At 31.3% G+C, this 11,677-nt stretch overlaps 1 protein-coding gene across 2 annotated transcripts; it reads left to right on the forward strand.

Moving 5' to 3' along the window:
• The first annotated feature begins 7,301 nt into the window (after positions 1 to 7,301).
• Positions 7,302 to 10,624, forward strand: LOC106325654 (WAT1-related protein At4g01440-like). Of its 2 annotated transcripts, XM_013763719.1 has the most exons (6): positions 7,302 to 7,531; positions 7,626 to 7,688; positions 8,143 to 8,259; positions 8,362 to 8,755; positions 9,518 to 9,669; positions 10,443 to 10,624. In XM_013763719.1, exons 1-6 carry the CDS (start codon positions 7,347 to 7,349, stop codon positions 10,615 to 10,617), a joined length of 1,086 nt encoding a protein of 361 aa, XP_013619173.1. In that variant the 5' UTR covers positions 7,302 to 7,346; the 3' UTR covers positions 10,618 to 10,624. The 2 variants fall into 2 exon arrangements, with proteins under 2 accessions (XP_013619173.1, XP_013619174.1); XM_013763720.1 differs by lacking the exon at positions 7,626 to 7,688.
• Positions 10,625 to 11,677: the final 1,053 nt, after the last annotated feature.

The following is an 11,677-nucleotide window of genomic DNA, read 5'->3' on the forward strand; positions in this document are numbered from 1 at the left end:
AACATTTTTAAAATAAACAATACTTTAGTTGTTGAATCCAAATATTATAACTCATAAGTTCATAACAAATGCTTTAGTTTTCTGAATCCAAAATTAAATAAAACTAACATCAAATCAAAGATGTGAATCCCAAAAATATATAGAAAAAAACACCAATCACACTTCTTGTTCTTCATCTTTATCACCAACAAGCGACAAAAAGATGAAAATTTTTCTTCTTCACCATCAACTTCATCTTCTGCAAATAAGAATAATAGAAGTCAGTTAAAGATATATTGAAACCTAAAACTCCAAAATGTATGATAATGTGAACAAATACATATATGCAAAACTATGAAGAACTCATGGCGGGAACTAGATCTTCTTCTTCGATGGAAAGTGAGTTTTCAAACTTCTTATGATGCTCTCTCTCTCTCTCTCTCTCTCTCTCTCTCTCTCTCTCTCTCTCTCTCTCTCAATGTTTTAGGCGAAAGCAGAAATAGGGACTTAGGGCTGCGGGTCTTCAAAATCCCACAAGTTAAGCCCATCCCGCTTTCGACCCGTCCCGCTTTCGACCCGTCCCGCTTTGAACCCGTCCCGCAAGGCCCGCAATTTTGCGGGCATACCAAATGGAGGCCCAATCCCGCCCCGCAGCAAGCCTTTACCGGCCAGGCCCGCGGTTCAGGTCCTTGATTGCCATCCCTACTACTAATGCATGAAGTTCTATACCTGAACGAGAATAAAATAAAACCGCAGGAGTTTGAGTCAAGCAAGGATAGTGATAAGATATGGTATCTCGACAATGGCGCGAGTAATCATATGACAGGATATCGACAGTATTTCACTAAGATCGATGAAACCATAAAGGGAAAAGTACGTTTTGGAGACGACTTGAGAATTGATATGAAAGGGAAGGGATCAATCAATTTTGTGAGTGAAAACAGAAGTAAACTTGTTCTCACCGATGTCTACTACATTCCGGAGCTGAGGAGTAACATAATCAGTCTTGGACAAGCCATTGAAGCTGGATGTGAAGTAAGAATTAAAGATAACTACCTCACCCTACACGACAAAGACGGGAACCTCATCACAAAAGCGAGCAGAGCTAGAAACCGACTCTACAAGGTAAATATGAATACTGTCGACGCAAAGTGCTTTCAAGTGCAGCAAGTACACACGATGGCATGCACGACTTTGGCATATTGGAATGGATTCCATGAAAGCTATGATAAGAAAAGAACTGGTCGAGGGAATGCCACACATTAATGTAGAGAAGGAAACATGCGAGTCTTGTTTGCTTGGGAAACAAGTAAGGCAAGGGTTTCCGAAAGCAACTCAATACCGAGCATCACAAGTACTTAAAATCATTCACCGCGATCTTTGCGGACCCAATACAACTCCCACTGCGTCAAAGAATTGCTATATATTCGTACTGATCGATGATCATTCACATTACATGTGGTCGGTTTTAATGAAAGAAAAAGGGCAGGCGTTTGAAAAGTTCAAGCGGTTCAAAGCAATGGTGGAGGATGAAACAAAGATGACAATCAAAAGACTAAGAACCGATAGGGGAGGTGAGTTTACTTCAAACGAGTTCAAAGATTTCTACGAGATATCAGGAATACAAAGACACATGACAGCTCCGTATACGCCTCAACAAAACGGGGTGGTAGAGAGACGAAACCAAACTCTAATGGAGATGACTAGGAGCACACATGAAGATACTAATTACCTATGGGGAGAATCTGTGTGACATGCTACCTACATTATAAATAGAGTTGCGACGAAAACTCTTTGTGATCAAATGCCATACGAGGTCTTTAAAGGAAGAAAGCCTAATATAAAGCACTTACGAGTTTTTGGATGCATTGGCTACACAAAAGCTCATATGCCTAATCTGAAGAAGCTGGATGATAGAACAAGAACACTGGTGCATCTAGGAACTGAACCCGGATCGAAGGCATACATGATGTTTGATCCAACTATGAGAAAGATAGTAGTGAGCAGAGACGTTATATTCGATGAAAACAAGAGCTGGAAGTGGGGTTGTATGCCTGATGAACGCGAACAGGAACCAGGGATGTTTAAACTTACATTGTAAGAGTATGGAAACCAAGGTATGAGAGAGATAGAAGATGAAACTGGAGATGAAAGATCGAACAGCAATCAAACATCATCAGTCGACAATAATCTGTGAAGAAGAAGAAATAGAAGACATACCTCTGAGAAGATCAAATAGGGTCAGCAAAGCACCGGCTTAGCTCGATGACTATATATATTTAGCAGAGATAGAGGGAGAACGCCTCTTGTTGATCATTCACGAAGAACCATGGAGCTTTAAGGATGCAGTCGAAGAAAAGGTATGGCGAGACGCGTGCAGAGATGAGATTGCATCGATTTAGAAAAATAAAACATGGACACTAGTCGACTTACCGAAAGGCGCGAAAGCTATAGGTTTGAAGTGGATATTCAATATCAAAAGAAATTCAGATGGTAGCATAAAAAAAATACAAATCAAGACTTGTTGCAAAGAGATATACTCAAAGACATGGCATTGATTTTGAAGAAGTTTTTGCTCCGGTTGAGCGTATTGAAACCATCAGATTCATCATCGCTTTAGGAGCATCACACGGCTGGGAAGTCCATCACTTGGATGTCAAAACTGCGTTCCTTCACGGCGATCTAAAAGAAGATGTCTATGTGGCTCAACCGGAGGGTTTCGAAGTGAATGGAAGCGAAACACAAGGTATACAAACTACACAAAGCGTTATATGGTTTGAAACTCCACGAGCCTGGAATGAGAAGTTAAATCGAGTTCTTGAAGATTTGGGATTTGTGAAGTGCTCAAAGAGCCCTCCTTATACCGCAAGCGAGAGAAAGAGAGCATGTTACTGGTTGCAGTGTATGTTGATGACCTTCTCATCATAGGATCGAAGTTAAAGTCAATTTGTGATTTCAAGTGGGAGATATCTGAGATCTTTGAGCTGAGTGACTTAGGTTTATTAACGTACTATCTAGGCATTGAGGCACGACAGAGCAGTGAGAGTATCACGTTGAATCAAGAGAACTACACAAAGAAGAACTTAAGTGAAGGAGGAATGGACGACTGCAATCAAGTACATGCACCAATGGAGTTTGGTTTGAAACTATCCAAGGCACCAGAGGAACAGAGCGTTGATGCAACTGAATACATGCGCATGATTGGCTGCCTTCGATACATGATCCATACACGTCCAGACCTTTCATTCTGTGTTGGTTTACTCAGTTAGTATATGCATGAACCTAAGACATCGCATGCTGCAGCCTTGAAACAAATCCTTCGGTATCTAAAGGGTACCACTACGTATGGACTCATATACAAGCGAAGTGATCGAAGGCAACTCATAGGATATAGCGACAGTGGACACAATATTGATGAAGATGATGGAAGAAGCACTACTGGCCATATCTTTTACTTGAATGAATTTCCTATCTCATGGTGTTCACAGAAGCAAGAAACAGTAGCTCTATCATCATGTGAATCAGAGTTTATGGCAGCTATGGAAGCAACCAAACAAGCAATCGTTACAAGAGCTACTTGAGGAGATAATCGAGAAGCCTATTGAGAAGACAATCATCTACATCAACAACATATCCGCGATAGCTCTTACTAAGAATTCAGTGTTTCACGGACGCAGCAAACACATACATAAAATGTATCACTTCATACGAGAGTGTGTTGAGAACGAACAAATAGAAGTTCATCATGTTCCAGGAACCGAGCAAAAGGCAGATATCCTATCCAAGGCACTTGGTCGAATTAAGTTTAAAGAATGCAAGAGTTGGTTGGAGTTCAAGAAATAGAAGAAGATAACTTTAAGATTAAAGGGGGAAATGTTGGCAATAAGCTTAAAGTTAACTTGGAGGCTAAGTTACAAGAAACCTAATTAAGTTAGAAAAAGGAAAGTGTGTTTTCCTAGTGAGTTTAGGAAATATAATTTCTATATAAGGAGATGCTAATGTGTAGCATAACTTATGAGTTTTAGAGATTGTGTGTGTGAACTTAAGTTTTGAGTTAGTTTCTTAAGCATTAATAAAGTGAGTTCTTTATTGAGATCATATATTCTTGTGAATTCATACTTTTGAGTTATAACAATATGCAGTAGCTAATACGAAAACATGTTGGATCGCAACCAATATATGAATAGCGTGAATTTTGGATTTCAGTACAGAACTATGGTTTGTAATAAAAGAACTAATCAGTGTTAACAATAGTCCAGCGATTTCGGTTTTTGAAACCGAATTTTTGGTTTTTGGCTAACCGAAATGTTTACAAATCATTTCGAAATTAACCGAATAACATTTTGTTTCGATTATTGGTAAATTTTGGTTTTTAATTTCAAAACGGAAAACAACCAAATTTTGTCTTTTCTTTAATTTTTTTTGAAAATTCGGTTTATACTGGTTAAAACTGGGTATTCGATTACCTTGGTAAATTTAATTGATTATTGGTTAACATTGGTATAAACCGGTATAGTTTTGGTATAATTTTTTCCTTAAAAAAGTAGTAATTCGGTTAACTTCTCGTATTGTTAAACCAAACAAAACCGTAAACCGAATTGTAGCTTTCCGAACCAAACAAAACTCAAAACCAAAAGCGAACTAAAAACCAAAAATTCTGGTTCTATTCGGCCTGTTCGGTTCGAACTCCGAAGGGCTATTAACACCCTTCTGGTTAAATGGTATAAATCCAAGTCAACTTTGTCTCTTTCTTATGGTTACAAAGTAACCTTTACTACTATATTTTTAATTTTTAATAACAGCTAGAAACCATCGACAACAGAATATGTCCAATTAAGGGGAATCAAAGTTAGAAAAATACCACTATAGTTTGTTTGTATATAAGTAGAATGGAGAATAGTTTCATTAGAGCAGCTCAAAAAGAAGAAGAAAGAATATTTGAGAATTAGTATTATATAACCATCAAAAATATAATTTAATATGTGACCATAGCAACAATATGGCTAGAATAAGTAAAAAAAAAACAATATGGCTAGAATATACAGCATATTTTATTTAATATTATATTATTTATTTTTAATCGATCAAAATCTTTAAACAGTTTTGTTTTTTTCTCTTTTTTTATTTTTTCTTCTTCTTTCTCCTCTAATTTTATTTGATTTATATAGTTTTAACTAATTACGTTTTCATGTTTTAAAAAACAGTTAGTTGAAAATTCCATAGTCAAGTTAGTATATAAAAATTATAAAAGAAAGCATGTTTAATTTATTTTAAACAAACATATTTGATATGTCAATTAAATTACAAAAATAGTAAAATAGCTGAACAATAATACTATAGGACGAAAAATGAATAAACTTAAATGTAAAAATATACTATATTAAATAGAGTGTTTTTGTTCAACCTAGTTAAAATTTAAAATGTACAGAACAGATTAGAAAATAACTTGTTTATTTTCTTTTTATTAGTTATACTTATTATTATGAGATATATAGTCAATGATATACATGTTCTTGTAAGTGCGAAAACTACATAATATTCATACTTATTGTTAATAAAAACTTTATAGTTGTTAGGAAAATATGTGAAAAACTAAAATTTCAGCGTTTATAGTTAGGATATCTTGATTTTTTAGTTCGGATATCCGGATCCGTAAATTTCATTAATAAGTATTTCAAAAATAGTAATATCTATATATAAAAACTAATTTTATTTAATATATTTTATTTTTATAATATTATATAAAAATTTTATGTAAATTTTCTAATATTATACATAGAAATAATTAAAAAAAATTATATATATTTTTATTTTTAAATTATTGTTAATATTTTATATATATTAATATTATTTTTTATTTATTTTAAGGATTCAAATCCGGATCCGGATATCCGACGGATATTATAATTTTTAGAAGGATATCTGATACCCGGATATCTGCGAACTTCGGATTCGGATAAGGATAGTAAAATTATGGATCCGTCGGATAAGAATACGAATCCGGATATCTTAAAATTGTCCAGATACCCGATCCGTCTGAGGCCTAGTAGCACCTACGTCAATATCACTTGACTAATTCAAGGAAAGATATTCGGTATGCAATACTAAAGAGAGTTAAAGATTTTTGTAGGATAAGGAAACAAAGAAGAGAATCATTTCTTTTACAGAATATTATTTTATTCTAAAACAGTGAACAAAAACTCTCTGTACATAAACTGCTCCAGACTTTTTTCGATGCTGCGCGCCAGTGGCTTTCTAATCACTGGAGCTGGGATTTCTTTTCCAATAATCTTTTTTTTTTTCATTTTCCAGTATTACGGTACTAGGATATTTTTTGTTTTTCGTCAGCTTTTGTAATTATAGATATATTCGTTTTGCTTTGATATTTGTAACAGTGGTTATTGCAGATTATCTTTTGGGTTCTAGAGCAAATTTCTTTGAAGAGATTTCTTTCGGATAACCTTAACCAAAAAAATTATCTGTTTTTATGTTAAGAACTTTTAACATGTAGGCATTAGAAGTGATTGTAGTCTTTGGTGATGGGGGAAATCACTTTGATTGTAAAAAAACCGTGGAATACGATTATTGTGATATCACTATATTGGTAACATCTAACCAAATTTCGGTATGGACTTTATCATTAATTTCAATTGTAGGCGTATTGATTATCATTAATTTCAATTATAGTCGTATTGAAATAATATTTTCAAATGGGTTAGATTGTTTTTCTTGTTGTGGCTTTCTTGATACAATATATCATATTAACTTTATGTTAGGGTATGATTAATGCAATTTTTTTAGGGGTGGTCTCTGTGCGAATATAATGACGTCTCTTAGCTTTTAACTAAAAGAAACTAAGAGACGTCTTATATCTATTGTTTAGGAGACGTCTCTTAGTTTTTTAGTTAAAAGCTAAGAGACGTCTCTTATATTCGCTAAAAGATCCTCCATAAGGCCATGATTAACTTCAGTCTCTTAACTGAGATTTTTAACTTCGGCTAAGAGACGGTTCTTAGTTTTTAACTAAGAAAAACTAAGAACCGTCTCTTAAATAAGAGATATAAAAGACTTTTCTTAGCCGAAAAATGTAAAAAACAAAAAAAATTGTCAAAATGAATTAAGAACCCCAAATTAGAAACCGATTTATTATGCTCTAAAAGACCAGAATTAATCATGGTTTTACGGTCTTTGATAGATTTTTTTTTTTGAGCAGCACGGTTTTTGGTAGATAATATAAAGAAAAGAACTTTTAGATGAAAAAAAAATCTCTTTGTATATATATACCAGTTTCTTCCATCAATCAATCATTCACACACAAAACCGCTTAGAGAGTGAGAAAGGTGAGAGTTAAGTACTAATAATTAAGAATGAGTTACTGCGACGGTAAATGGACGCCTGTAATTATTATGATTACCATTAATTCGGCGCTCGGTTTAGGTAATGCTATGGTGAAAAAGGTTCTCGATGGTGGTTTTAATCATATGGTTATCGCAACATATCGGCTCGCTATTTCTACCGTATGTTTGGCACCCATCGCATTTTTCTGGGAACGGTAAAGTATTATATTCATTAACTTTGTTATTAATATAGTTTTTTTGATTGTTAACTTACCAAAGCTAATTCTTTATTTTCATTATTTTTCTTAGGAAAACAAGACCGAAACTGACGCTCAACATCTTGGTTCAGCTTTTCTTCAGTGCTCTTATTGGGTTCGTTTTTAAATTTTTTTTTTAAAAAAAAATTGAGCTGAGAACTTCTAATAGTTATAGGAATAATTATATTTTTGGTGTAAATGTTAAATTCATACCAGGCTATTCTGTTTTTTTGTACAAAGTATGTGGTTTCTCACTTACTAAAAAATAATTATGTTTTTTTAAGAACAATATGATTTTCTCTTGAAAAACAAAAAAAAAACGAAATGAACTATTTCTGGATTTATGATTATCAAGAAATTAATTAGGATTTATGATTTACAATTTATGATTTACCTGATAAAACCAATTGAAATTAAATTTAGACTTTTTTGAATTTCAAAGGAGAATACTGTTTTAAAAAAAAAATATATAAAGTCCACTATACTTTCATAATTTACCGTTTTTGAATTCTATTCTAGCTAATTAATAATTTATTGATTGAATGTCGTTGTATTTTTTGGTATTTTAGGGCAAGTTTGACTCAATATTTCTTCCTAATGGGGCTATCGTACACATCGGCTACGTTAGCATGCGCCTTTATTAGCATGTCACCTGCGGTTACATTCGTCATGTCTTTAATATTCAGGTGATTTTTTTGTTTTTGGCATCAATTAATATTAAATGCATAATATGTCGATCATAACCTAACAAATTATATATAACACATAAAACAATTGTTTGGGCGTAGGGTAGAGAAGCTAAACATAAAAAGCAAAGCAGGTGTAGGGATGGTGATGGGCACTTTGATATGCATTGGAGGAGCTTTTATACTAACAACGTACAAAGGTGTGCCCTTGACAAAACTTCACAAACTAGATCTATTGACGAACAATGGACCCGCATTGAAACCCGAGAAATGGATCACCGGATGTGTGCTTCTCTTCGCGGGTAGTAGCTGCTTCGGGTCGTGGATGGTAATACAATCCAAAGTGAACGACAAATACCCTTGTCAATACTCAAGTACTGTTATATTATCTTTCTTCGGTACCATCCAATGGGCCCTTTTAAGCCTCATCAAATCTAGAGATATCAAGGGTTGGATTCTCACAGATAAACTAGATATCATGACCATTATTTATGCAGTAAGTTTCTTTTAATGAAAAATATGGTATTATATATATATATCTGCATCAGTTATTTTCTTAGTAATAAGGATTGGTGGTAAGAAACTAGTAAAATAATTGTTTTATGACTGCTAACTTATAAAATGGTATCAAATCTTTTATAAGACCATATATTATATATATACAGTAGAATCTCTATAAATTAATATTCGATAAATTAATAATCTCTTTAAATCAATAAATTTCGTCGGTCCCAACTTAAGCTGGTTCAAAATTTGACACAAATCGATAAAAATAATAAGACAATATTTTTTTTAGAAACTTTTATGTAACTATATGGTCCCTCTAAATTATAAATTAGTAATTTATATGTATACATATTTTAAATAAGTAAGAACCTATTATTATATTATTTGTTTTATATTCACAATGAAATTGTCTTTATATTTTCTTAACACTTAATATATTTTTGATAAGATTTAGTAATATTAAATCTACAACCACATATAAGTTCTATGCAATGTATATTATATACACGAAATAATATAATAAAATTAATATAAATGTCAAATTTTAAAAAATAACAATTAATGTTTATACACTAAAATCAAATATTTTTCTTAACTTAGAATAAATATATCTTTAAATAAGAAATCTAAATAAGAAAATTTCTGTAAATTAATACATCTATAGATTAATAAAATTTTAAAGTCCCATCATTATTAATTTATACAGGTTCTACTGTATATATATATATAACAACTTCACAATGTGCTGTAGGGAGCGGTAGCACAAGGAATATGCACGGTGGGAACATCATGGTGCATCAGAAAGAGAGGACCTACATTTACTTCTGTTTTTACTCCGGTGGGGCTTATCTTCGCAACCCTATTTGATTTCTCGATCCTTCATCGTCAAATTTGTATGGGAAGGTACGTCGACTTGCACACACACGGTGTATATATATACAATAACAACTATATAAGTTTATTTTATAAATTAATGAAACATTATAATTTTATATTTTAAAAAATAGATGAATTTCAGAAAGGAAAATTTGTCTAAGTTAAAAATATTATAAATTAATAAATATCAGAGTCCCGCCATTATTAATTTTATATTTTTTATGTTGGAAAATTCTATTAAATTGTCTTTTAAATTTTTGTCGGCAAAAGAGTCCACAAAGAGAAAAATCACGAGAAAAGGTTTCATTAAAATGGCAGAAAACTCTTCAATTTATTGTTTTATAGATATATAAATATAAATAATTATTTAAATAAATAATAAAAAAATAAAAATAAAAATAATATTTTTTTTATAGTTTTTGAGTTATGTGTTTTCAAATTCAATCTTTTTATTTTAATCTTTTGACTATTTTTTTTATTTTTTTTTAATTTTTCGTTTTAAAATTCAAAAATTCCTTTGGAAACTATTTAAAAAAAATATTTTAATATTTATTTATTTATTTTTAAAACATTTAAATCTCAATCTCAAACCTCCACCTCTTAACTTTAGACTTTAAACTCTAAATATAAATTAGTTAACCTTATTAATATAAGTGTATATTTACTATTTAAAGAAATGTCTTTTGTCATTTTTCACTTTGGGGGTTCTCTTGGTGAAAAATAATTAAAAAGATTATCCTAGAGAATTTCTCTTATATATTACGCATGGATTTGAATGTGAATGTTCTTTATATGTGTAGTGTTATTGGATCTGGGATTGTGATCTTCGGACTATACATATTCTTGCTGGGAAAGGTCAAGCAAATGAAGGGAGATGGTGCAAAGAAGTTACCTTCTCATTTTGGCGAAGAAGAAAGGGAAGATGATGAACAATACAAAAAGAGTCATCTTATGGTTGTTCCAATGACTCCTTGATATATATAATAAGAATTTTCTCGTTTGTTCCTCAATTTGTATGTTTGAAAGTATCAATTTCAAACATCAAAGCCAACCAAGGTTCTTATCAATTTGGTTCAAGAAATTAGCTTTTTGAATTCTATGTTAATCTCAATAGTTGCATCATAAAGACATAAACTGAGCCCATCTATATTGGTGAATTACATGGCAATGCATCAAAAGACTAGTCAACCAGTTGCTTCTTCTTTATCTTTTGGGGCTCACAAGTTGATGCTTAGTGTATATTTTTTTCTGTATCTACTTTAGTTTAAGTTTGTATTGAAGTATTTATACATTGATGTTTTGGTTTAGATTTTCTCATACCCACTGATTAACTTTTGAATACCTATATGTATTATATTTTCATTCTAATTTTATATGCTATTATATTCAAAATTTCTTATATTTTCATTCTACTGTGCCACTATGCCACCACCTTTTATAGAAACTAGATTTTTTACTCGCGCTACGCGCGAGTCTGCTTTAATAATTTAATTTAATTTTGCAATATTTTTTAAGAAAAAGATGAATTTCGTAAAAAAATATTTTTATTAATATTATTAAAATATTATTTGATTTCCTATTTACATTGTTTTTATAAATTTGTTATTTCTGAACTTAGCTATTTATTTGTTTGTATTATAAAAGTAAAATTACTGTTACTAAAGTATTTATAGTTTCTTATAAGTACATAATTTTAATATCACATAGATTTCTCAGTACATATACATTACTATACTATGCTATACACTACTATGAATACTTTATTAATAATTAGTTTTATTTTTTAATAATATTAAGATAATATAATAGAAAATTGTTTTATATACATTTTTCTATGAAATTTATTTAAAGTGTGCTTTATTATTTTTCATAGTTAAGTTTTTATACAATTTTACCATTTAAATAACTAATATTTAGATATCAGTTTGTTTGTATACGTAAATGTATAAATGTATTTATAAAATGTGTATATTGTTTCTTAATAAAAAAATTAAAAGCGTCATATAGATTGTTCCATGCTTATTAACTAATACAA

The sequence above is a fragment of the Brassica oleracea genome, chromosome C2 (genome assembly GCF_000695525.1).
Source record: "Brassica oleracea var. oleracea cultivar TO1000 chromosome C2, BOL, whole genome shotgun sequence".
Lineage (NCBI taxonomy): Eukaryota > Viridiplantae > Streptophyta > Magnoliopsida > Brassicales > Brassicaceae > Brassica > Brassica oleracea.

Coding starts and splice junctions, on each gene's coding strand:
- LOC106325654 (XM_013763719.1), top strand. CDS start 7,347: ATGAGTTACTGCGACGGTAAATGGACGCCTGTAATTATTATGATTACC. Junction 7,689..8,142: donor TTCTTCAGTGCTCTTATTGG/GTTCGTTTTTAA, acceptor TTGGTATTTTAG/GGCAAGTTTGACTCAATATT. Junction 8,260..8,361: donor GTCATGTCTTTAATATTCAG/GTGATTTTTTTG, acceptor GTTTGGGCGTAG/GGTAGAGAAGCTAAACATAA.